Source organism: Ahaetulla prasina, chromosome 2 (genome assembly GCF_028640845.1).
Source record: "Ahaetulla prasina isolate Xishuangbanna chromosome 2, ASM2864084v1, whole genome shotgun sequence".
In the NCBI taxonomy this organism is placed as follows: Eukaryota; Metazoa; Chordata; class Lepidosauria; order Squamata; family Colubridae; genus Ahaetulla; species Ahaetulla prasina.
In genome coordinates this window covers 215,440,293-215,467,731 of record NC_080540.1, presented here as the reverse complement: position 1 = coordinate 215,467,731, position 27,439 = coordinate 215,440,293, and the positions used below count along the sequence as shown (strand labels likewise).

The 27,439-nt window shown below is 37.9% G+C and overlaps 1 protein-coding gene across 4 annotated transcripts in view; it reads right to left on the bottom strand.

The window, feature by feature from the left end:
- Positions 1-27,062, bottom strand: part of PLAA (phospholipase A2 activating protein) — a 34,872-nt gene extending 7,810 nt beyond the window's left edge. The window contains exons 1-14 of one of the 4 annotated variants that reach the window (XM_058170915.1): positions 26,966-27,043; positions 26,829-26,883; positions 24,348-24,541; positions 23,395-23,495; positions 23,159-23,279; positions 19,063-19,230; positions 17,290-17,425; positions 14,355-14,524; positions 11,718-11,875; positions 11,394-11,613; positions 8,108-8,176; positions 6,511-6,582; positions 2,829-2,921; positions 475-639 (exon numbers count right to left, since the gene is read on the bottom strand). In XM_058170915.1, the coding sequence (XP_058026898.1) occupies positions 475-639; positions 2,829-2,921; positions 6,511-6,582; positions 8,108-8,176; positions 11,394-11,613; positions 11,718-11,875; positions 14,355-14,524; positions 17,290-17,425; positions 19,063-19,230; positions 23,159-23,279; positions 23,395-23,495; positions 24,348-24,519 (1,645 nt within the window). In that variant the 5' untranslated portion in view covers positions 24,520-24,541; positions 26,829-26,883; positions 26,966-27,043. Of the gene's footprint in view, positions 1-400; positions 640-2,828; positions 2,922-6,510; positions 6,583-8,107; positions 8,177-11,393; positions 11,614-11,717; positions 11,876-14,354; positions 14,525-17,289; positions 17,426-19,062; positions 19,231-23,158; positions 23,280-23,394; positions 23,496-24,347; positions 24,542-26,481; positions 26,530-26,828 lie in introns of all 4 variants that reach the window. The other 3 variants (XM_058170914.1, XR_009153643.1, XM_058170913.1) reach the window with 3 other exon arrangements.
- Between the last annotated feature and the right edge of the window lie 377 nt (positions 27,063-27,439).

The window sequence follows — 27,439 nt, the reverse complement described above, 5'->3', positions numbered from 1 at the left end:
AAAGAGTTGAGAGGAAGGAGAAGACTGAAAACAATTATGATTGGATGGAGATCACATCCTCCAAAAGAGAGAATTAAGAATTTTAAAGGGGAAAAAAAAAATCAAGGTATGAATCACCATATGATATAGTAGAAACAAGGATGGTTTGTAAGGACAGGAAAATGTGGATAAAATGAATAACTTTAGGGCAAAGTAGCTTTAGCTAGATTCTCTTTTCTCCTTTCTTATGCTTTGAATTACTTTTGCATATTATTTTTTATTCCTTTTTTATACTCAGCGTAATGTTGCTTACTTCAAAAGGAAAGAGCATATTGAACATGTCTGTAGCTATACAAAAAATTGTCAACTTTAAATATGGAGTGTACCGATCTAAGGTAAGTGTGGGATAAAAATGGCTTACTTAAAAGGATGTATTAAGACACTGCCTTTAGTCCATATAATTTGTGAGATCTGTCCTCAACAATTACTGCATACCATTTGGCCAGTTAATAGCTTTCCATAAAGTTTTCAGCTGCTCTCGTGTGGGTGTTTCCATGGATACACTGCACATTATAGATAGCATCTTTTCTAAAACATCGAGATCATCTTCAGTTAACTGTTGTTCTTCAGGTACATCTCCATTTAGTTCTTTCATCTTACCTACGTGGGAGATATGAAATAATTTGAAATGAGTTTCCAGTTATCTCTACAATGCATTTAATTCCTTGTTATAAAAATATTGCATTATTTTTCTTGTAACTATTGAATGGATCACATTCAATCAGGTATGAGCATTCCTTAACATCAACCTGTGTGCATTAATTATATAAGTTAATGAATTTCAGTTTATAAAACACATTTTACTAATTTCCAAAAAAAGGTTTAAAAACTGAGATAGCCTAGAGACAAACCCACCATACTTCATCCATGCATGACTTGTTGGCTTTTCCATCGTTATGTTCAAATTAGGTGTAACTTTAGTAATCTCCTCACACTATGAGACTGGCCACAATTAATAAATTTGCTCTAGACATGGATAGTAAGCCCAACTGGGCTTTTGAGTGCATATTTCAGGGTTCAAAAAAAATATAAGACAGGGTCTTATTTTCGGGGAAACACGGTATGTAGATGCTTGGTCCCAGGCATATTTACCAGGGAAAATAAGATCCAGTAGAAAATATTTTCAAACAAATATATTTAAGATTGCAGTACAAGTGTAAATTATGAAAAGTAATTGAAGAAGATTTCTAACTGCTTTAAACTTGTATTAAATATTGGCAGAAACACATGCTTTGGGTTCCTGAGTACCAGCAAGGATTTTACAAGGCAAAAATTACTGCTAGTCAAGACAGTCTCTACTGGGATAATTAATTATGCTGGTCAAAAACTGATATAAAAATGATTACTGAGCTAAAGTTATGACTTTCAATGCAACACTTTCTGAAATCCTAAGTCCTTGAAAATAACTTCATAAAACTTTGATATCAGACTTGGTATTGTGGCCTTGAGATACTTTCCACTATCCATTCTTAATGTAGAAAGTCTTATGAACATTTTGGAAACTAGGAATGGTTATAAGATCAGGGAAGTAATGAGTAAAAACCTATTGACAGCTTTTGAAAACCAAATTTTTACCATTAGCATTTATATTTTTGAATATAACTGATATATCAGAACCAAATCTAAGTTGTGATAATGCAGCAAATAAGTGCCCCACTTAAAGAAACTTGTTGTGTCAGAGAAGATATCATGAGCTGGCTAATTCAGATTTATTGGAATCCAGGATTTCGGAAGACTATTTGAACTATTTTTTTAATAATTAATGCTATTCATGTGGTAAAATAAAATTAATTAACTTTGATGTTTCAAGAACAAAAATGGTTTATATTGTATTGATTGTCAGATAAGAATTCATTTGATTGTAGTTCACCACCTGCATGCTTCAGCAAATATTTCAGCTATGTGTCAGGTGGCACCTTTCCAACTAAGAGATTTTATTAAAAGAGACAAACTTTCAAGAATTGCCACTCACTTTATACAGAGAGTGCACAGAGAGCTAGTTTGGTACAGTGTTTAAGGCAGCAGGCTAGAAAACGGGAAACCCTGAGTTCTAGTCTTGCCTAAGGCAAAAAGTCTGTCTGGGTGACTTTGAGCCAATCACTCTCTTTCAGCCCAACACCCCTCAAAGAATTGTTGTTGTGGGGAAATCAGCAGAGAGGAGTTTTAGGTAAGTTTAATGGCTTGAGTTATATGTAAAAAAAAAGGTGAGATATAAACCTAAAAACTCAAGGTATCTGATGAAGTAAGTGCAACTCACAAATTATCCTCTTTTTTATAAAATTGAATAGTCAGAAAGGCTGCTCCTTTGGAATTTTTTTCTTATTTTATTTTTGCCACCAGGATTAACACTGCCCTCCTCTTATGTCTTCAGCTATGTAGAGAGTAGAAAACAGGCAGCGCTTTTAATGCTCAGCCTGAAAACAAAACGGTTACCCAGGGAAGATTATGCCTGATGGCTTATCAGAAAAACAAAAAAGTAAACACAACACATTTCGCATTACTCTAGTCCAACATTTTCTCCCATAGGAGAAAACAGAGCATTGTTGGGGAAACAGAAACTCTTGGAAAAAATTGACCTGCAATACCTATACTTTATGTGAAGCAAAGAGCAGCTTCATTCTATTAAAAGCATAAATTCTCTTTCTATATTTATACTTGGACATGTAACTAAAGTGAAGAAGTTTGTAAATACCAATGGATTAAAGTATTTTTTTTTCAAGGCTAATATGCAAAAAAATAAATAAGATTTTTGCACAAATTATTGAAGAAGTCATTACAAATATACTCACCCAGTATTAATGAAGGGTTGGCCTGATCAAATGTAACAGCTTCTTTCTTTGGAAAATAAATATTTTCAGTGCTAGCTACCACTGATTTGGGATCTAAAGAATAAAGATAAAAAGAGAAGGAGAGATTCCCAGCCAATTTAGCAGAGAATCAGTTTATTGCTGATATATTGAATGAAGAGTAAATTACTTGATTGCCAACCACAGGGGTACTTGAAAGTTTCTGAGCTTTTTTGAATTTTCAGTATTTCAGTAAATATGACCTAAAATGTGATCTATTCTCCACATTTTCTCCTAAAACTAGATAAAGATAACACATTTAAGCAAATGAGACAAAAATATTATACTTCTTCATGGAGAAAAATGATCTAAAGCAGGGGTGTTAAACTCAAGGCCCATGGGCCGGAAGGGTGCTTAAATCTGGCAAATAGCAAAAGACCAGCCTGCAGTGCCTCTGGCAGCCAAAACCAGGTGGGGGCACATGTGGCCCCCTGTGCCCCATTTTTTTTGCCTGCATGGCCTCCTGCAGCACTCTGCCGGCCAAAACGGGGTCCAGGGGGCCATGCTCCGGCCTGCGGCGGAGAAGTACAATGCTGATCCAGCCTTCAAAGAAATCCAGTTTGACACCCCGATCTAAAGCTACAAATATTCCTTGTGTTCAACCATTCATTTAATGATGCTTCAAAGTTACAGCGACCAGATTTGTGACCTATCTTTGAAGTTATAACTGTTGTACCACCTCCGTGGTTATGTGATTGCAATCTGGACAGCTCACAGCTGCAGCATTCTGCAGTCCTGTGGTTGTGATTTGCAATCTTCACAGCTGGTTTCCAACAAGCAACATCATTTGGGGATGTCTACAGGAAAATATCAAGGTTATAAGTCCGTGAACTGAAGCTGAAGAGAAAGTGACTCATGCAGCAAGATTAAACTAGACTAGACTAGACTAGACTAGACTAGAATAGAATAGAATTTTTATTGGCCAAGTGTGATTGGACACACAAAGAATTTGTCTTGGTGCATATGCTCTCAGTGTACATAAAAGAAAAGATACCTTCATCAAGGTACAACGTTTACAACACAAATGATGGTTATAGGGTACAATTTAACACTTAATGATACAACACTTAATGATAATCATAGGGTACAAATAAGCAATCAGGAACAATCAATATCAATATAAATCATCAGGATTACCAGCAACAAAGTTACAGTCATAAGTGGAAAGAGATTGGTGATGGAAACAATGAGAAGATTAATAGTAGTGCAGATTTAGTAAATAGTTTGACAGTGTTGAGGGAATTATTTGTTTAGCAGAGTGATGGCCTTCGGGAAAAAACTGTTCTTGTGTCTAGTTGTTCTGGTGTGCAGTGCTCTATAGCGTCGTTTTGAGGGTAGGAGTTGAAACAGTTTATGTCCAGCATGTGAGGGATCTGTAAATATTTTCACGGCCCTCAAAAGACACAAGTTGTATGACCAAAGAATGGCTAAATCAAAAGAAAGTTAATGTTTTTGGATATACCATGTCAAAGTCCTGGTGTTAATTCTATAGAAATTTTGTGGAAGGACATGGTGTAGGAAGTTCATGTCAGGAAGCCCACCAACATCCGTGAGTTGAAGCCTTTCTAGACCGGGCTTCCCTCTGCACAGTCATTCATGCCCTCGTTACATCCTGCCTAGACTACTGCAACGCTCTCTACATGGGGCTCCCCTTGAAGAGCACCCGGAAGCTCCAACTGGTCCAGAATGCGGCTGCGCGGGTGATAGAGGGAGCACCTCGTAGCTCCCATGTGACACCTCTCCTGCGCAGTCTGCACTGGCTTCCGGTGGTCTTTCGGGTGCAATTCAAGGTACTGGTCACCACCTTTAAAGCGCTCCATGGCAGAAGACCGGTGTATCTACGGGACCGCCTACTACCATCGGTTGCCTCCCATCGACCCGTGCGCTCCCACAGGGAGGGCCTCCTCAGGGTACTGTCGGTTAAGCAGTGCCGGCTGGTGACCCCCAGGGGGAGGGCCTTTTCTGTGGGGTCTCTTGCCCTCTGGAATGAGCTGCTTCCGGGGCTTCGTCAACTCCCCGATCTCTGGACATTCCGCCGCAAGCTGAAGACTCTTTTATTCCATCGTGCAGGGCTAGTTTTAACATGATTTTAACATGATTTTAAATTTTAAATGGGGTTTTTATTTCTTTTAAATTTTATGCCACACATTGAATTAGTTTTTTAAATGGTTTTTAACTTTTGTTATATGTGTTTTTTATTGGCTGTAAACTGCCCTGAGTCCTTCAGGAGAAGGGCGGTATAAAAATCTAATAAATCTAATCTAAATCTAATGTAATCTAAGGAGGAGTGGGCTTTTAATGGACAACATTTTAATGGACTAAAATTCCTCCAAGCCAAACTACATGAATGATCAGCAGTTATTAGAAACACTTAGTAGCAATTATTGCTGCTCAAGGGAGGGACACCGATTACTGAAAGCAAATATTCAACCACTTCTGCCATAGATAAATATGTGGTTTTGGACAATTTTCCTCAATCAACTATAAATCAATAAACAAGTATCATGTGTTTGACTCATTTGTTTAATTGGGTTCTTTTAATCTAGTTTTAAGGCTTGTATAGAGAACAGATTACATTTAGATCACATTTATCCACAAAGAACAAAAATTCAAAAGGCTCACAAACTTTAAGGACCACTTAAAGTATGAACAATATAAATATGACAACAAAATTATAGCTTTAAAAAATTCAAGGCAGTAAGCTTTATAAATCCCACCTGAAAGTTATATACCTGAAATGTAGTAATATTTAAAAGATTATCATGAGTGAATGCATGTGCACATAAATGCATATACTATTGTTATTGATGTAGCCTATAAATGTCAAAAGTAAGTCCACTAAGTTTATTCTTTTAATTTGCTTTATTTGCCATTGCCTACCACCTCTGCTCGTCATACCCTGATCGGCCTACTACATTTGTTATAAATCCCGTTTACCTGTTACAATAGACTATGAGTTTTAGGCTGAAAAGCCAGCTGGGCCAGTCACTCTTTATCACCCCAACCCACCTCACTTTGTGGTTATTGTGGAGAATATAGAAGGAAAGAGTATGAGGTATGTTCACCCCTTGAGATTTATAAAAATATCAAAGATGGGATATAAATAAAGAATAATACACTGATACATAACATCCGAGGTTCTTGGAAAGAACTTGATGCATATGAAAGCTAATATTGGCTGAAGAACTGAGAGCTGTGACTTCACACTGCTATGAACAGATAATAATAATAATATCCCAAATTCTTTGATATGATTCACACACTGCTGAAAGCAATGTGGTTTCTCGAGTTCAGGTTTAACATGTAATGTAGATCCGATTGCTGTGGTTTGTAAACCATCATTTATAACAATAGATGAAGCCAGTTGTACCATAATATAGTTACCCTTCTTATTATATACTTTTAAAAGACCAATCATATTTCAAAGCCTGGAGAAACTGTAAAATAAAACATGGTTTATATAAAATATGATTATTCAGTGATAGCTTAGCAGTGGTTCTAGCTATAAAAAGGTAGCCAAACAGGAAAATGGCAACAAAGGAATTGTATTTGTTGACTGTGACAAATAAGGAAGAGAAAAATGAATACAAGTTAATCTCTTAACTGTGAAAACCTGTCCACTTACCTGAAAATGGATTAATTCCACTTTGAGGAGTTGAAAGATCAGATGTAGCACCTGGGACATAACGACCAGTACCTTAAAAACAAAACAGAATATACAAATAAAAGTATATTTACAAAGCTTCCATAGACATTTATAGTAGAAGCTTATATAGACATTCAATTTTGACCCCCAAAAAATCAAGTCCATATTTCATTCTTAATACAGTTATATAAGTTTGTTGTACTTTCTAGACTATGAGTTCTAGTCCATCTTTCAGCCCAACTCACCTCACAGGGTTGCGGTATAATCACCGCCTTCCTATTGACTGATATAAATGAAAGAGTACGAAGTAAAAACACAGCAAGCAACAACAAAAAGAACAGCCTCAAACAATTCTCATTTTCTTGGTTAATACTAGATTTATAGCCTAGTACGCCAATTGGTAGGCAAAACGACAGTAATGCCACTAGATGGCAGTCAAGAACCAAATTAAATTTAAAAGCTAAAAAAAAACAAACGGCCAAGAATTTACTAAAATCTTGCAGGATCTGCAGGAGACCTCATAAGGGTTGAGCTATTTACAAAAGCTTGTGGCTCCCGCCCTCTGGAACATCATCCCCTGGAAATCAGACTGGTTTCTGGCCCTGAAAATATAGTTCTGCCACAGGCATGGGGACTCAGGAATGTGGTAAAGCTTGTGCTGTGTTGATTATTATCGATGGATGTTAAGACTATAAGTAAAGGTAAAAATTCCCCTCGCACATACGTGCTAGTCGTTGCCGACTCTAGGGGACGGTGCTCATCTCCGTTTCAAAGCCGAAGAGCCAGCGCTGTCCGAAGACGTTTCCGTGGTCATGTGGCCAGCATGACTCAACGCCAAAGGCGCACGGAACGCTGTTACCTTCCCACCAAAGGTGGTCCCTATTTTTTCTACTTGCATTTTTACGCACTTTCGAAACTGCTAGGTTGGCAGAAGCTGGGACAAGTAACGGGAGCTCACCCCGTTACACGGCAGCACTAAGGATTCGAACCGCCAAACTGCCAACCTTTCGATTGACAAGCTCAACGTCCTAGCCCCATAGTTAAGACTATGGCAGTTATGAATTTGTTTACATGATTTCTTGTATTGTTTTTATTTTTCTTATATTGTTTTGGTCTTTTAGATTGTTTTTTTTAATTTGTGAGCTGCCAAGATGGACTTGAGATGGACAGCTAAAGAAATTGAAAGAATCAATAAATACATAATAAATATCTAAACGTTATACCTGATGTACCATGTGTAATTGTACATGTGTCTGAAAACACAGATTCCTAGCACATTTCTATCTACATTTTTAAGCTGTATATAGGCCAATAGCATTATTCATAAATATGAGGACAAAATATAATCCATTATCTTTTCTGACTTCAGTTGCATTAAATTGCATCTGAAGGTATAAAACACTGCTTTATTAGGATGGGTTTCCACTGCTCAAATCGTATACATTCATGCACACATTTAGCAATATAGTCTCTTCCTTTTTTGTCAGGCATGTTTGTCTGGCTCTAAATGCATGGAGTCAACACTGTATTTTTCATATTGTGAACCAATTTTTAGTGACTTGGAATAAAGTCATACCTGTAAATGGATCTGTGGCAAGTCTTTCATTAGATTCTGAGGAAGAACCTGGAACATAGCGACCACTACCTGTGAAAAGATGCACCCAACAGAAGAATGAGCTCATTATCATATTGAATGATTGATCATGCACTACCAAGCTAGCATCAATTTTTTTTTGGTAATAAGTTTTTATTTTATTTTATAACATACCAAAATTTCAATTTCAATTGAATAGGGTGTTGTCTGGGTACAAGTCATTTTAGGAAATAATAATCAAAGTGTTTACAACAACATTCATTGCATTAATATCAATTATAACAGGGGTCTCCAACCTTGGCAACTTTAAGCTTTGCTGGCTGAAGAATTCTGGGAGTTGAAGTCCACAAATCTTAAAGTTGCCAAGGTTGGAGACCCCTGAATTATAATATTAATAGTAATCACCATAATATTTGTTTAACCATGCTAGCATACATTCCTTATATCACTAATCCTTTCATATATTTCCATTTCTAGCTCCTGTTTTTATCAGCTAACCATCGATAAAATAAGTCCCAAGTCAAGAAATATTCAGGGTTTTTTCCCCCCTTAATTGTAGGTGTTAGCTTATCCATTTCTGCACATTCTAATATTTATCTAATCACATCTTCATCTATTGGGATCTCTTCACTTTTCCATTGTGCAAATACTATTCTCGCTGCAATCAATACATGTAAAATCAGATATCCATTCTCTTTGTTGTACTTGTCTGGTAAAATACCCAACAAAAATGTCTCTGGTTTCAAATCTATATGTTGTTTTATCATTTTTTCCAGCTATGAATGTATTTTTGTCCAATATTTTTTTGTTTTTTGACATAGGATAGGGTATCCACATAGGATAGTACGAACCAGGTGTCTAGTGGCATTTCCAACATTATGCAGATTTATCCTTAAACATCTTTGCTAACCTTGAGGGTGGAAAATGCCATCTATAAAATATTTTATAAAGATTTTCTTTGTATGCAGTAGACATTGTTAATTTATAATTTCTATCCCAAGCTAGCATCAATTCTTAATGGCCACACAGATAGACCATCTTTTGAGATGATCTATCGCAGTGATAGTGAACCTTTTTGTCATTGCGTGGCAAAAATGTGTGCGCGTGTGAAAAAGCGTGCATCCCGGCACCCATAATGCATTGTGCACCCCTACCTGCGCATGCGGGCACAACTCCCCCACACTCCCCCCATGTATGACCCCCACACTGTGCATGCAAAAGTCCCCTGCGCATGCACCCCCACACACACACGCCCTGTTTTGGGCCTGGAAAGCCTCCTGCACCAAACTTTGCCGGCACTCCACAGTATCCAGCCATGCTGGATGCTGCTCAGAGCATGAGGCAGGCAGGCCGTTCGTGCCGGCAAAGGTTGGTGCAATCCTCTCCTGCCACTTCTTCCAAGGGAACATGACTGCTTCCCGGTCGGCGCGCCTCTTACGGCTTACCGCGACCGCTTCCTGGCTGGCGGGTCTCCATGAGTAAGGAGCTGCACTCTCTTCCGGTCCTCCTTGGGCAGCTCACCCCCCTGCCAGCAGCATCACCTCCTGGCTGCTCCAGGAGCAGCCTCTGCCTCTTACCCAGTGCAAACGGCCTGCCAACACAGCCTGCCACCACCCTCTCTCCTCACTGGCTGCTCCTGCCACGGAAGTGGCAGTGCAAGAACCGCCAATGTCTCCCCACCCGAGCTGGCTTTTGGCACGGCCCCAGACCTCCAGGGGAAGGGACTGAAGCCCTGACCCTCTGCTCCTGGTGCTGCCGGAGAAGCAGCAGCGTGAGGACCACTACCACCAGAGGCAAAGGTTCGCAACGGCAAGGATGGGCGAGCCGGGGCTTTCCCCTGCCCCTCGGAGGTTTGAAGCCGCACAAGAAGCCCGCTCAGGCAGGGAGACAGGGAAGCCCTGGCTTTCCCGTCCTTGCTGCCGCCACCCCCTCGCCCGCAGCAGTTTTTGTGCAGCCATTTCCCGGGCAGGGCAGAAGCAGCCAGCGGGGCAGAGAAGATGGCAGCAGGCTGTGGCAGCAGGCTACTCGTGGCAGCTAAGAGGCAGAGGCTGCTCCTCTGAATCCCAGACAGCACAGCTTCGGGGCCTTTCCTCACAGCGGTGGTGGTGGTGATGAGGCAGGAAGGCAAATGGGCGCATGGGAGTGACTGGCGGCAGCACTCCTGGCTGGCAAGGGGTAGATGTCCCGGGGCTGCATGTGAGCAATGATGGCATGGCCGGTGCACACGTGTGCTATGAGGAGCTGCCTAGTGGGCATGCACGCACTGGGAAATGAACTTCCAGGTTTCTGGTGCACGCTTGTGCACTGGCCAGTTAGTCTTCTGGTTACTGGCACACATGCATGCATGATGATCGGTTGGTCACTGCAGTACACGTGAGGGCTAGCTGATCGTCATGCATGCATGCGGACCAGTAACCAGCAGACTAGCTGGCCGGTGCACATGCGTGCCCCGGAAACCCGGAAGAAGAATGGGTGATGCCGCACATGCCGACAGCATGACTCGCGTGCCACTTCCAGCACGCGTGCCATAGGTTCGCCATCGTGGGTCTATCCTCAACATAACCATTCAGGCCTTCCAATGAAGCATCTTATCTCTCCCTTAAATCCACTTGCTGCTACTCATCAACTTTTTCTCATGCCAGCATCATAAACTTCACATGAGAACAGGATCTTCATGCACAATATGTCCAAAATATTATCTTCATTGGTGTCTTGGACGAGAATCTTGTATGTTCTCTTCTATGATCTGTTTTAATTAGCCAAGACACTATATATTTCATAAAGAACATATTTTACATTAGTGCATTTTCTTTTACAATATTTTATCACCAGAGGTGGTATTGCTTGATTGGTTCAATCTAGAACAGGGTAACTTATAATAAAAAGTGTTATACTAGTTTTCTTTTTGTTTGTCCCTTGTTATGAAAATCCATGAATTGAATTTTTTGGATGCTAAATTCTGCCAACACGCCTTGTAGAGTCTCCGGAAGGCACGTATTTAGGGCTACACAAACAGCGAAATGCTTAATATCTTTGATTAAGATCAAGAAGTACAAGTTTAGGCCCATATTATCTAATAAAGTTTGAGGTATCATTTTATTTTCAGGAAATTGCTGCTTGGCCAGGTCTGGATTAAAATTTGAACAAATCAGTGCTGGCTGAACATGGCTGAAGCAAAAGAATGCCAAGATCTGCATTACATATATAAAAAATGAGTCAGAGTTATAACTCGGTCATGCTTTTTCCAGCAGTTCACTTTTTTCCTTACCTGTGAAAGGATCTGAAAAGTCAGCCTCTGTGCGTCCCAGCGTTTTCCCTTTGGTGTTATCTATTATGAACTTGGCCACTTGATCCAGGAACATGGGATTCAAATCATTCTTTTGCAGGAAGTTGTATGCTGTCAGCCATGGATCGTCAGTAATATTATATGGCAGCTTATAAGAGGGGCCACCTTCATTTACGTCAATAGTGAAAACATAGTCGTATTCCTTTCAACGGAAGTCAAAATAGAAACAATGATTTTCCTATATTTTTCTTCAAAGCACACAGATGAGTACACTGAACAATTAGTCATTTAGGAAAAAGGATTTACCTTTCCTTCAAACAAAACTTTTCCAGATGACTGCTGGGTAGCTCCAGATGAGCCAACAACATCTCCAATTTTGATCCACTTGCCTTCACTACTGCTCCACTGGTAGGCTTCAACTTTTCCATCGTCTTTAATAAGTCTCGTTTGCCCGTCTCTTGTACCTTAAAATGTACAGAAAATAACATTCATTGTATGACCACAGAAAATAATTTAAGAACCAACATGTTTTCCTGCACTAAAATGTGATAGTTCTGGAAGGTCTGTCTTACCCTAAAATACAGTAGCATATATAATTTGCCTTAAACTCTTCTCATTCATATCTTCCTACTATGTATACCTCCTAGCTTGGCTTACAAATTGGTCTAAATCAGCCTTTCTCCATTAGGGTTGAGGTTACTAGGGATTCCATGAGATGTCAAGATTAAAAAGAAATATTTTTGAACTTTGCAGAATCCCACCACTTGCATTGGTGGAAATTCTTACCTGTCATTGTTTTAAACATTGTAAAATGTGGACTCGAAGTGAATTGTATAGTGACATTTTTGTAATTTTTTTCCAGTTTTATGGAGGAGCTCTCTTGAGGTCTAAAGATTATTTCAAGGGTTTCTCTGAGGTAAAAAAGGCTGAGAAAACCTGCTCTAAATTAACATTTCTATCTTGCGCAGTGTAGCGTGAACAGGTTTCAGAGTAAAGTTTTGGTTATGCCTCTGGTATACCCGCCAATAAATGTGACTTTGTACTATTTATACTGTAGAGAATGCTGTTAACAGCATGGGTACAACTAAGGCTTGTAACTTACTCTATACCCTCTTTAGAAGAAACCGTTATGCGAAAACCCTGATTGACCAAAGGCCAAATAGTTCTCAGTGTCTCTGGGCCCAGAAGTGCCATATATGCTGTTGTAGCTGCATATGGGGAGGGAAGAAGCCATAGATTGGTAGTATTGGTGCGCCTTTAATATAAAAGGTACACCAATACTACTGCTGACTGCAACAGATAGCAAATAAATAACTGGGAAAACACATAATTTAATAAATCGGCAAAACTGGCCCACAGAACCATGTCATAAGTCAATGACTGGCTTAGCGGCCAGTCATAAGTTGAGGACTACCTGTATTCATGACTCTTGATTTCCTTGACTATTTCTTATTCCTTTTTTTGCATTCTGCATGTTGCTTACATCAAAACAAACACTCCAGTGAGCATATGCAGATGTATGTAAGAATTCTGTCATAAGGTGTTCCAATAAAATTCACTGATTCATCTTCCCAGAGTTTAAGGCTTTTAAGACTTCTAATATAAAGTAGCATACTTAATGCAAACATTTGATGTCATGCTTATGACAGACCCTTGATTATTCATCAACTAAAGACAGATTTAAAAGCAAATAAATAAATACGTATGTACAAAGAAAGTGCTACACAATTAGCCAAATATAATACATGCATATATAATAATATTCTGTAAGTTTGTGAAAATGTGACTGAACATGACTGATTTGAAATCAAATTGGAATTTGTAGCACATTCTCTTGTCGCAAATTGGAACTTGTGTAAGAGATTCTCAGGAGTAAAAGTTTCTACATGTCTCTAATCCTACACAATTGACAGGTATCACAAAATACTTCCTACTTCAAAAATGCATGTATGCAAATGCACAAATCATCTTGGATCAATCTACATGGGGAGGGAGGAGGAGACCATCTACTCTATTTCTAAAAAAAAAAAGCAGCCAGTTATATAAATTAAAACCATTAAGGTGTATAAGTCATGCTTTACAATTTAGCTTTATATGTGAATTGGGTTCCAATAGGTTGTTCAACATGCCACAACTCAAAACAAATTGTGGGTTCGCCACAATCTGTGAACTGAGATATAGACTCCAAAGAATAAGGATTTAATTGTTTCTATTGAGACTGGTTGCAGCATCTTTTAAACATTAGCTGAACAATAACTCTAACTTACTAAACAATTGCTTAAATAATAAGCAATCGTGCAGCAACAGCAAAGAAACCAACAAGACAGCAAAGAAATAAAAAGTTAAGTTCCCATTTTTAAATAAATATATTTAAGACTGAATATTTTACTAGAGTTAAATTGGTTCCATCAAAAATAAAGATAAGAAAGAAGAACAGAACAAATCAGAAAGACTAAACAAAACTAAATTTCAAGAATAATAACCTTGCTATTCTTGTTTTATTTTTCTATAAACATGCTTAAGGTTTCCAGTCTGCTGTTCTTGTTTTGTCTATAAACATGCTTAAGATTTCTAGTCTGCTGTAACTCTGTATATGCTGGATTACAGATAAGCTCTCTTCCAACTAGCCGTGTACACATAATGGAGAGAATGGTATTGCCATAGCTAGGCAAAAAATAAGAATAATAAAGTCATGATCTCATTATCTTGTAATAGTGTTGACAAATAATAATGACAAATCCAGACTTAAATGAATTCAGAGATTTTATTTCAAGGATCAAAAGCTATTTTGTTAATCTGTCCTTACTTCAATTAAGGAGCTATTACCTAAATTTTGAACTCAGCATGTGAATGTTACCTCTAAATGCATTCAGTTGATCACATTTCTATTTATTTTTTATTCCATCATTCAGCACTTCACTATAGCATACAACAGTGCCATACCAGGTTCATCCAGATGTTCTCTACCAGGAAGCTCATCAGCATTGATGTCCCCTAGGTCACCAGTTTTAGAATCAATGGTTGCTTGAGAAAGCTCATTTTCAAAAGCACGAATCTCCTCCAGGCTGGCTGTGCGCTCCAAAGATTCTGTAAACACTCTGATAATTCCATCACTGAAGGAAGAGTAAAAATTGTTCTGGTCATCCAACAAAGTAGTTTCCATCAGTACTTTTCCATTTACTGCTATGTTTGTGTCTAAAAGATTCAGCTCACAAAGAACCCCATCTTAGATTTTTTTTCCCCCAATGAATTCAAAATAATGCAATGAAATATCATACAGACTGGCTTATTTTAACATTTCAGTCTACTTTTTAAAGACATGGAAACGCTAGATTCCATGACCCCAACGATGTGCCCTAAAGTCACAAAAGAAGAAGATATGCTGAAATTCATAAAAAAAAAAACCTGTGTTAAATGACTTCTTTGATTAATATAGTTTGAACTAGAATGAAATTCAGAATAGCTGGTACAATATCTCTAAGAACTTCACTGATTCAACTATAGAAAAATTTTCTCCAGTATCTAAAGTTCTCTACCTTTGAATATTGAGGTTCTGTTTTAAATTGGGATGATCAATTACTTAGGGAAAAGGAAGAAGGCTAAGGCAAGGTGCATTTTTCAAATACAAAATATCAGCAGGCACTGCCTACTACTAATTTGCTCTTTAGGAATTATTGTCCATTCTGCCGGCCACTGAAATTTCTCAGCAGTTTACAATTAATTTAAAATCAAACAAAGTAATTAAAATAAGCCTAATAAAAACAGGTAAACTACATAAAATAATTAGAAGTAACAATCACCAATTTTTTTAAAAATAAAAAAATGAAAGATATTGGGCCCCTCAATATGGCTTGAGGTGCATTCAAAAGAACTACAGTAGCAACAAAGAAGGTCCAATGCCAATCTATTGCCAGAAATTCTCATGGCAACTATAGGTGAACCTCCACAGATGATCCCTGCAAAAGTGAAAAGTTTGTAGAAAAGGGATAGTCTCTCCAATGGTTTGAAGGCTTTAAAGGCAATAATCAACACTTTGAGTTTTGGCCAGAACCAAACTGGCGATCTGTGGAGTGCTTTAAAGCCCGGGCATAATATGGCCTTGTACCGGCTGAAGCTTCCAAATTAGATATAGAGGCAGCCCCACATAGAGTGCATTTCAGTGGTAGGATTCAAATAATTTAACAACCGGTTCTCTGCCCTAGGTGTGGCTCAGTGGTCATGTGACTGTGTGGGCGTGGCCAACTCAACGTCACTCACGCCGCTAGGCGCTTCCCCTTAGCTGTTACAATGTAATAAGGGTTAACCAGAGAGGCAGTTTCTGTAAGCAGGGCAATAAAGATTAGGCTAGAAACAACACCAGAATGTTTCCTTCCTGCCTTCCTTACAGGATTAGCCCTATAAAGTGGAAAAAAAACAAAAGGAGATTTCTTCCAACAACCGGTTTTCCGAAATGCTTAGAAAGTTAACAACTGGTTCTCCTGAATAGGTGCGAACTGGCTGAATCCCACCACTGGTGCATTTCCATTATCAAGCCTGGTGGCTGCCAGCACACATATCATAATTTTAACATCATTTTCTTCCAGAAAGGGACACAGTTGGCATATCAACTGAAATTGATAAAAGGCATTCCTGGCGGTTGCATCAATCTGGGAAGCTAGAGAGAAATTTGGATCTAGAAGCATCTCCAAACTGTGTACCTGCTCCTTCTGGGAGAGGATAATCCCATTAGGAACAGACATATTTACACCTCTCTGGAATTATGATCTCTCACAATGAGCATCTCCATCTTGTCTGGATTCAATTTCAATTTATGTTATCCCTCATTCAGCTCATTATTGAGAGCTACACCACTTCCTGAAGATGTTATTGAGAAACAGATTGGGACGTCAGTAGTCTATTGCAAGAGTCTCCAACCTTGGCAACTTTAAGACTTGTGGACTTCAACTCCCAGAATTCCTCAGCCAGCAAAGCTGAGAAAACTCCGGGAGTTGAAGTCCACAAGTCTTAAAGTTGCCAAGGTTGGAAACCCCTGGTCTATTTGTGGCATCTACCTCCACTTTCTAATAATCTTCTCTAGGAACAGCACCAAATACTTCATCTGTACATTTTATCATGGAAGGTATGAAGATATGGTCCTTACCTTCATGTCATCATGTCATCCATTCAGTAATTACATAAAAGGGCCCCAATACCCTTAATTACTGCCTTTCCCTTGAGACAGCCAAAAGCTGGATAATACCACTCCCAGGGAAGGGCGCCCAGTTGATACTTAATTACCAGCTATGGAACCCCTGCGTCAAAGTCAAACAGGTTGCTGCCCAAGTGATGAGAGGAGAAGGGAGTGAATGTAATCTTGGAAAAAATGTGATGTCTTCTGTTTCATGTGATACTTTGTTGCTAAACTTCACCTTGCTGTTTAAAACCCACACACTCTCCAATGTATTTTAAACTCTCACTTAATGTGATACTGTACTTATTTTCATATTATACGTTTCACCTATTCCCGCTGCAATACGACTGAATCTCAAAACTTCAGTTTTAGAATACTGGAAGTTTTACCATAGTAGCTAAAATACTGACCATAGTGACTGAACTCTGACAAAATGTGACTCTTCTTATTTATAGCTTCTTGAAGCCAGCTCAGTTGATCTCATTAATCAAAAATGGAAACAGAAGCTTCCAATCACTTCTCACAGGCAAGCTAACTAAGAGGACAGAGTGTAACCCTAACTATGCTAAGGGTCATTTGTATAATTCTGAAGTGATACATAACAGTATTAGTAAATACAGCAAATCATTTAATTACATTGTATAAAACTGATAAATACTGTTCTTGCCTAGTGCTGTTACTAATTTATCTACATGGGTGGCAAGATACCTTGCTCCAACCACAAGATCTCCATTGTCTAAAATACAGCAACACCAAACAGACTGAGCTGGAAGCCTGATGGTTTGTACACAATCTCCTTTTCTCCAGATTCTGAGTGATCGATCTTCACCGCTTGTAACAAAATCTGTAACGAGGCAACAAAGCATGACTATAAAAAAGAATTCAATTTAACAGTTGCATTATGTCCATACAAACATCAACATATTGCAGATTACGATAATTCCACCTTAATATTTGCTCATTTGAAGCTGTGATTTCCTACATTATGTAGAATGGCTTAGATACCACAACACCATTATACAATCAGGAACATTTGTTCTCTTACAGTTAAGACTTACAGGGTGGGTATAATGTGTTTGAAAGCATGACCAAATCCCTTCACCTAGCAGCAACTGCTGTGCTACATTGCACACCATATTAGAAGAAGTTCTCTGCAGCAATGTATTAGGATCAAAACTCATCACAATTGAAGCAGCACTGCACAAAAGAAGTTCTTTGGAGCCAAGCTACTGACCTGAACAAATTCAGGAAAAACTACCAAGAAATCTGATAATTAAGCCACACCAAGCTTGCTTAGCAAAAATGAAATTTTTCAGTGTCATATTGCATGAGAATAAAGTAGCACCAATTATTAGGCCTCTAACTCAAATGCCTGCTTAGAGAAACCTTCAAGAACTAGACTAGACTAGACTCTAGAGTAGAGTAGACTTAACATTAATATTGTACAGGTAGTCCTTGACTTACGAACACAATTGAGCCCAACATTTCTGCTGCTAACAAAACATTTAAGTGAATTTGCCCCATTTTACAACCTTTGCTCCCACAGTTGTTAAGTGAATCACTGTGGTTGTTAAGTCAGTATGATGTTGTTAAGTGAAAGTGACTTCCCCATTGAGTTTGCTTGTCAGAAAGTCGCAAGAGGGGATCACATCACCCACTGCAGCAGTCATAAATATGAATCAATTGCCAAGCGTCAATTTTGATCACGTGACCATGGGGATGCTGTAATCATTGTTAAGTGTGAAAAAATGATGATGTCACTTTTTCAATGCCATTGTAACTTTGAACGGGTCACTAAAGGAACTGTTGTAAGTTGAGGATTACCTGTAATAGAATAGAATAGAATAGAGTAGAGTAGAGTAGAGTAGAATAGAATTAGTATAGTATGAAAGAAGATGTCCAACAGTCATCATTAACAGTTTTTATATATAAATAAAATAAATAGCAGTCTTTCATGTATTATTAGCTCAGGTGAGTCAAACAAAAGTTTATTTATTAGTTCAGAAGAGGCAAACGAAAGGACTAAACAAACCCAGACAGCACACTGTGAACACTGCTAAGGCTCACTTGTTAAACTGATTTATGATCTATTTATTTGTAGGACAGCTGACTGAATAAATCACAATGACATAGTTCACACAACATTAAATCATAATCACTGCGCTCACAAACTGCTAAACTAAAATCAAACCACATTATTGCTTGGCATTATGTATTCATTCCTCAAACACTCCTACTACAATTCTTGCTACTTCAGAGTTTGTGACAGGTGGCCATGAATGCCCCGGCAGATGGAAGAATTCAAATTACATTAAGTAATAAACTTGGACGATTATTCTAATATTAGGGAAGGAACTAAGATTTTATTCAATAGTAATTCTATCCTAACGGTGACAATAATGTAGAAAACCAAATAATGATATTACCATTTATAAAAGAAAAAAAAAAGTGGAGAAAGTTATTTTGCAGACCAAGTCTTACCTTTACTTTGAGGGAAGACAGAAATGCAATATATATAATTGGTGTGGCCATAATAAACTTGAAGACATTCACCAGATGTATGCCATCTTCGAATGCTGGCATCATTTGCACAGGAAAGAAATTCTGTTTCACTTAAAATAGCTAGGCCTCTTACACAGTCTTCGTGTCCTTAGGGGAGGGAAAAAGGTTTGATAAATTAGAAATCCATTTCTTTGATAACTTGTTCAAAAGTTTATATTCTCCCTATAAAAGAGCCATGCCCCTGTGCTCAGCCCTACAAAGAAGACCTGACTCTTTTAAATGACAGTAAGCAAGCTTTGTAACCAGATTTACGGTAATTGCCATCAGTGCTCTTACTTTCCTCATCTTTTAGTGAGATGAATCTTTTAAATACAGACAATATCCATAATATACGGTATATAAAATCAATATTGCTATTCTACCTGAGTTTTCTCTGAGAATAGAAGCTAAGTTGGCACATAAGCTACAGTTAAATGGAGAACCATATACTGATGTATTATCTATACTACATACATCTATGATGCAACTTACTGCATGGAAAAGCATTTTCACTGATACAAAAATTACAGCAGTCCTTTCAACACGGGCATTTACCGTATATATTTTTTCCATATATTAATATAGATTGGAGTTTCTTCATACACAAATACCCAGCTAAAGCCACACTGGCTCATGAAAATATCGACAACACTGGACTATTTCTAAACCTTAAAGAAGACTTGCATTAAGTTGTAAATAGCAATACTGTACAATTTTTTTATTACGATAAATGAACACAGAAGAAGAAATTTTCTTGCTTCTTTCTTTTGGCAAGAAAAACTAGTTTAAAAGTTGACAAATAACTCTTATTAAGAATCAAAACTGAAAATCAGATGTAGACTTCTATTATTGTATGGTGATTCTTATATGTGACTTCCTCCTCAGAATAATTCACAATGTTTGATATTTTGATAGATTCCAAGTATTAAGCATATAGTCAAGAAGAACATAGCATTAAATTCAATCTATCCCTGCAGCTTTCTGTCCAGCAATAACAGATTAACAGAACATGCCCAAATAATAACTGGCATCTCCAACAGAAAGTCAACAGTCCTTAACCATTATCAATCATACTTTGAGTTATCTCATAGAAATTTTTAAAAAAAGATCTTTGCACAGTAATCTAAGATAGTAGAAAACTGTTTTCATGTTATTTAAAACAACTTGTTAACTAGTCTACCAGGGTAAGTCAAACTCAATATTTCACAGGTTGCAATAATTATTTTCATCACTGCCTTAGGGAGATTTTTGCCGGCCACTAGGGAACTTCTAAAGCAGCAACAGCTTGAACCAAACAGACTAAATAACAAGTCATCGAGGTGAATAAACCACCAAGATGGGTTTTTTTTAAAAAAAATGGAAAAGTTTTAAAAATAGTTTTCTTCAGCATTCCTTGTCAGAACCCTGATTACATTGATAGGGATATCGATTTAGCTACCTAAGAGGCAAATCAGAATTTTAAAACTACAGAAACTGAATGCAAACTAACTCACAATAGGGTGGTTAAAGGCCCTTCTATGCATCACTTGCAAGGAAATATTTTAAATTCATCTTTTAAATTTTATGTCATATATTACGCCTTACATGTTAATTGTGATGCTTTGGACACACACACACACACACACACACACAAAAACACCTTGCAAGGAAAAACAATAGTTCATTTCCTTCTACGGTCATATAAAAATGTGAGAATTAACAGCTTTCTCACTGCATACTTTTCCATAGCCTTTCGCCAGCAATCTAATGCAAAATACAGAAAGGAACAGAAATCTTCCCCTAATAAGCCTGTCCAAAAATGCAGGATATAAAATAAGCTCAGAAACAACTGGTGTGTCCCATTGATCGAAGCTCTATACAAGGTAGCCCTCTATTTACAACCACAATTGGGACCAGAATTTCTGTTGTTAAGCAAGGCGGTTGCTAAGTGAGTTGCGCCTGATTTTATGACCTTTCTTTTGCCGTGGTCCTTAAGCAAATCGCTGTAGTTGTTACGTGAACCACATGCTCATTAAGTGAATCCTGCTATCCCCATTGACTTTGCTTGTTAGAAGCCGGTTGAGAAAGTTGCAGATGGCAGCCACCTGACCTCGGGACACTGCAACCGTCATAAACAGATGCTGGTTGCAAAGTACTCAAATTTTAATCATGTGATTGTGGGGATGCTGCAACAATTGTTAATTGGCAGGACTGGCTGTAAATCCCTTTTTCTTTCAGCGCTGTTGTAACTTTAATCAGTCACTAAATAAACACTTGTAAATCGAGGACTACTTGTATTTGAGCCAAATATCTGGTTTCAATATGCCTAACTGGTCAAGTAACTTTCATTTCTTCTTATCTGTATTAACTTTCCCTAAGATTATTCAGATACTTTACCAGAAAATCCTACCACCTGGTACCTCAGAAGCATGTTTTTTCCGTGGTTGCCCCTACCTTATGGAACAGCAATTGTCTTGCAATTTGGCAGCCCATTCTTTTAGCTTTTTGGAAGACCATCCAGACCTGTCTTTTTACTCAGGCGATGGGATGGGATGGGAAGAATAAACTAAGGATAACTGAATTTTCCTGTGAGGCATCCTAAGGGGGTGATTAAGGTGCAGACAAGGTGAAGAATCCAGCTCTGAATCCAAGCATTGGAGAAGTTTCTTGGATGAGAAGCAAAACGTCTTCAAAGAAAAACCAGAAAGTCCAGTTGCCTCTTGGAAAAGCACCTTTGGGACAACCATGACCTGGATGACTGAGAATCTCCATAGACATTAAGTTGCAGAGTTTTGGGTTTTTTTAAATCATTTCATTGGTTTATGATTTATAGCCACTAGTTTTATTGCTGTTATAAACCAACCAGAGTTGATTGGTAACATAAACAGCTATACCATTTTTTTATATAAATTGCTTTCTCCACCATACATTTACTTTCATTTCTTTCTGTTAGAAACATCCTGTATGATACTAACTGCCTCCCCACCCAATATGGAAAGACAGCTTAAATTGATCAATTTTAGAAAGGAAGGTGTTAACTTTTACTATCTGAGACTTTTCCATAATGAAGCATCATTCATAGGAAACTTTGCTAATAGATTAATTAGCTAATAGAATAATTTTGCCTGTTGCTGGGGTGTCAGGCCCAGACCCTGCACAAAACAAGAGACTTCAGAGATGAATAATCGTCATTCTAGTGGGAAAGTCAAACACAGAATATCCTTCCACAATAGTAGAAAGGGCTAGAAATCTTCACGTCTTTAGATTCTAACCAAAGCTGTTTATTCACTTTCAATAAAACTCCAAATTTTTTTAAAAATCATTTTTCCCAAATGTGCATACAGACCAGCTAAATACAATTTAATTTTCCTGGGCCTGTTAGTTTACAATAGGTCACAATATTTACGATAAGCTAGTTATCCCAAGGAAAAAAAATTTCTAGTGCCTGCCTCCTATTTTAACATTCTCCTATTCTCTGTACTAACAGTGTATTAATGAACAATACATGAATTGCAAATAAGCTTATTCAGGCAGTAAGCTAACTACATTCAATGGAAATGTTATCCTCATATGAAAGGACTCAGAAGTGAATTCTTGGCTTAAACTCACTTACCTGAGAAGATACTTTGCTAAACTCTAAACTTGCTTAGACTTTTTTTCTGTAAATACAACTCAGTGCTATCAATTCACTCATCAATCAAATGAACCCAATTATTTTCCTGCAATAGTTCAGTTATTTATGAAATGTAAAAAGCTTTTTTGATAACCCAATCAAGATCGTTTACGTGTGTGTACTGTACTGTACTGTGTGTACTGTAAAATCAAACACTGATATGACCAGTAGCCAAAAGTCTCAACTGAAATACAGCATTTCTCAAGAATAAACAAAGCTGAACCAGGCTAGCAAAATAAAATATTCTGATGCTTGTATTTATTAATAAGATTTTTTTCCTTTCTGTATCTCAACATTCAGGGTAGGGAAGAGTATCCATTTTTGCATTAAAAAAAGAAGTTTCTCACAATTTTGTATTTAGAATCTGTACAGGCAATTACCTACCAGTAAATGTTCTCTCGCATCTACCTGCCTTCCACAGTTTAATAGTTTTATCAGCTGAACCAGTCAACATCAAACCTTGTTCAGGTAGTATCTTCACAGCCCAGACTGCTGCAGTGTGGCCCTATAAAAAAAGGATATTTTCTCTGCCAGAGCCCATCTGTGTTTTCTGAAGCGTGCATATACACACACACACATTTTCTATTTGTTCACTAATGGCAGCAAAGGAGTTTCCATACCTGTAACATCATCATGCATTTATCATTCAACCAGACTTTAGCTGTAGTGTCCCATGAGCCACTAAGAAGGGTGCCAAATTTTCCAGAGGAGAGGCTGCAAACTAGAAAACAAAATAAAATCAACATTGTTGAACTTAGAAATAATGTTGATATGATAGCAATCAGGAACAGCTTAGATGTAGCTTTTCAGATAACTACCTCAATCCTAAAGATATATCAACAAAATCCCATATTCTGATTTTCATATTTCATTTATGAAGTACCAATAAAAATTATGCTAAACCACCGTGGAAACCACATCCAAATTAATTACCTAAAAAAGCAATGTCCTTTCCATACAGCTATTAACACTCTGTTAAGTTTCCCCTGGCCTCAATATCTTTTATCACTCTTTCTCTCATTCCTACAAATTACTGAATTGCTCTGGATTTTTCAAAGTAGAAATGTAAATGTAAAGATGCATTGTATAGTGATGGAACTTACGGTCATAAGCAAAATGAAATATCAATATAACATTGTTAGCTTAGCCATTCCCTAAGTATTTGCCCTATTTACAAGGCTAAACTGACAAATGTAAAATCCTTTATAAAACTATAGATATTAATATAAAATTGTGTACAAAGTACAAATTAATATTGACTTGTATATAGCTTTATTCTACTCAGAGCATCATAAAATGTGACCAGCACATTCATAATGCCCTGCCGAATGAATTATTAATTTGGAATATGACAAAGCAACATAAGTTTGAATATTTCTAACAAAATATGTTTATATTTTGGAGAAGGGCTGTATAAAAATTAAATTATTATTATTATTATTATTATTATTATTATTATTATTATTATTATTATTATTATCTGTATATAACAGCTGCTATGACAAGTTACGCCCTTTTACTGGAAATCACACATAAATTGCTTAATTGTATAGTTAAAACCGATTTTTCTTACCAGTGTTTTTATGACCTTTAAGGATATACAGTGGTGTAGGCTTGTCCAAAGTGAAGATACAAATATTGCTGTCATTACCACCAGTAGCAATTAATCCACGGGGGTAAAGATCACTTGGAGGGATGACACACACACAAGAAACAAAATTGGAATGGCCGCTCAAGCAGTGCATTTCATGAAATCCTCTGTTTGGACTAAAAACAAAAATTCCAAATTTATAACCAAAATCAGATCAACAAATCAAATAAAACTTCTAAGTGTTAATATACTGAAGAGATTAGAGAAAACTTTTGAGACAGAAAATTAAAATACAATATACTTTATTAATGTGTCATAGTTCCTACTTTCTCTGCAATCCAAGAATAGAGGTTTTGCTAAAAAATAAAATAACTGAGTTGTAACTAAAATGTACATTTCGACAAGTAAGCTCAGAAGGTTAAAAATGTTTATTATAGTGATCCTTTATCCACAAAACTCGAATTCATATTGAAAAAAATCTCTGATTCTTTGTAAATCCTAACTCTTCTGGAATACATTTGAAATGGAAACAATCTAAAACACGGGTGTCAAACTCATGGCTTCACGTTGCTGTCATGTGACATTTCACGTTTTTCCCCTTCAGTTGGGGTGGGCGTGGCCTGCACGCGAGCCATCCGGCCTGCAGGCCGCCAGTTTGACACCCCTGATCTAATAGAGTAAACAGATGAAGATCGGATTTAATTTGTTGTTTTTTAAATGAGCTATGGAATCTTCCAGGGTTTTCAATTGAGTTTCAGCCAGAGATATAAATATAGGAAGTCCTCAACTTACAACCACAATTAAGCCCAATATTTCCTCTACTAAGCAAGACAGTTAAGTGAGTTTTACTACCTTTCTTGCCATAGTTAAGTGAATCACTATAATTGTTAAGTTAGTAATATGGTTATTAAATGAATCTGACTTCATTTACTTTGTTTGTCAGAGGGTCCTAAAGGTGGTCACATGACCCAGGGACACTGCAACCATCATAAATATATCCCAGTTGCCAAGTGTCTGAATTTTGATCATGTGATCATGAGGATGTTGGAATGGTCATAAGTGTGAAAAAAGGTCATGTCACTTTTTTGTAACTTCATACAGTCACTATATGAAGGGCTGTAAGTCAAGAACTAACTGTACAGCAGGCTTGATTTGTAATTGTTCAATATATTCATTTTAACTGAAAGCATTATCCCATTCACTGGAAGGCAAAGAGAAAAAAATGCACCAGACCAAGGAGATGTGAAGAAAAAGTATACATGTACTTTATTGCAAATAATTCAGTTATAATTCAATATATTCAATATATTGCAAAAAATTATGTGATTAATACTTCGAAGATCTTATTCTTCAGGGGAACTATTATGACACAAACCACAAGGACCTAATTTAAACTTTATAAGTTGAAACATCTTCTTTTTCTTCTTCTTACTTCTTTAGTCAGCTTGCTTTTCATTTCTCCAATTGTACAATGCTTTCTATTTCTCCAAAGAATACATCAAATAACTTCTACTCAGGTTTTTCATATGTATATCTAGTCAAGTGTAAATGAATTAGATTTACAGTATTATTCTGAAAACCACTATTCTTTTTACAAAAAACAGATTCAAAGCTTACAGAAGTTAGGTAACAACAGCAATAATATATTTAAGCAAATAGTTTGAGAAAATTTTTGAGAAGCAAACCTGAGAATAATTTCTAATAATGAATTCATACTGACGGTGCATGTAACACGAACACTGTATTTTTGTTATAGGTTTGTAAGAAATCTTGAAGCAGTCATTATAAATTTTAAAAAACTGGGCTTCATATTACAACATATAAAAGTTCTGTCTTCCACTACAAAAGCCAGATTTGGTGCTGCTTCTGGTTGAAATCGAACCTACTGCCACAGCGGCGACTGAAAACATTGGTTTCTATTTCCATAAAGGCAGATAGACTTCGATTATGCATATTTTCTGGCACTATCTATCTATGCACAACGGATGAGCATCTACACAACTTTTTTTTGTGTTTGGTTTTTTTAAAAAAAACATTACGAGCCCGTTTACAAAGACAGGTAAAAGCACTATCTACCCCTCCTGGTTTCTGGACCTCAATTCTTAGAAGCACCTACCAATGTCTGATGAGAGCTGTAGTTCAAACTATCTGGGACCATCAACCTCTGATAATAGTAAAAACAGGAAAAAGTAGTAATTTGGAAAGATTTTCAGCCAAGAGACACCCCCCCCCCCGCGTATTGTCCTAACCAGCCAATTGTTCCAACTCCCTTCCGATTTCTCTCCCAAAGGATCGAGTTGCGACCATTGCCATTTCAAGAAGGGAGGGGGGGAAAAGCCCATCAGATCTTATACTGCACGCTGGCAAGGCAAGAGCGCCCCCAGCCCCTATAGGACGTCTTTATCCACCCCGGCACCCCAGCACCTTCTTCGGCTTTCCCCTCTCCGTTACTACCGTACTAACCTGTTCGGAGCCCAGACACGCGCCGTCCGGTCTCGGGATACGGACACGAACGACCCTGTCGGGAAGAGGCAGCAACTGAGGCCCCGGACGTCCAGCTCGTGCCCAACCAGGGAGCAGCGGAGCCGGTAAACACCTACCGGGGTGGCCATCCCGCCCGCACTCAGGTATTATATACACTGACACAGCACCAGCAGCGGCACCACCGGCAGCCGTCACCACACCCGCTTCCCTTCCTCTTCCCACCCACTTTCTGCTTCCCTCCCCAACCCTGTACGACGTCAGCGCCGAGCGCCGGAAAACGACGACGAACCACAGTTCTCTGCGGCGAGAAACAGACGAGGACTACAAATCCCAAGGTGCCTTAGAAATCAATTAGGACGGAAGGAGACCTACCTAGAACTAGGGAGGTCCCTAGTTTTCTTGTTAACGGGGCGGGGGCGGGGGGAGCAATCTTGCGTTTAACATTCGTTATATATCCCAAAGGTGCTTTTTTCGAAGGCAACTGGACTTTCTTGTTGTTGTTTTTTTCCTTTGAAGATCTTTTGCTTCTCATCCAAGGAGCTTCTTCAGCTGTGACAGGATAGTGGGGAATGGAAGGATTTATATTCCTT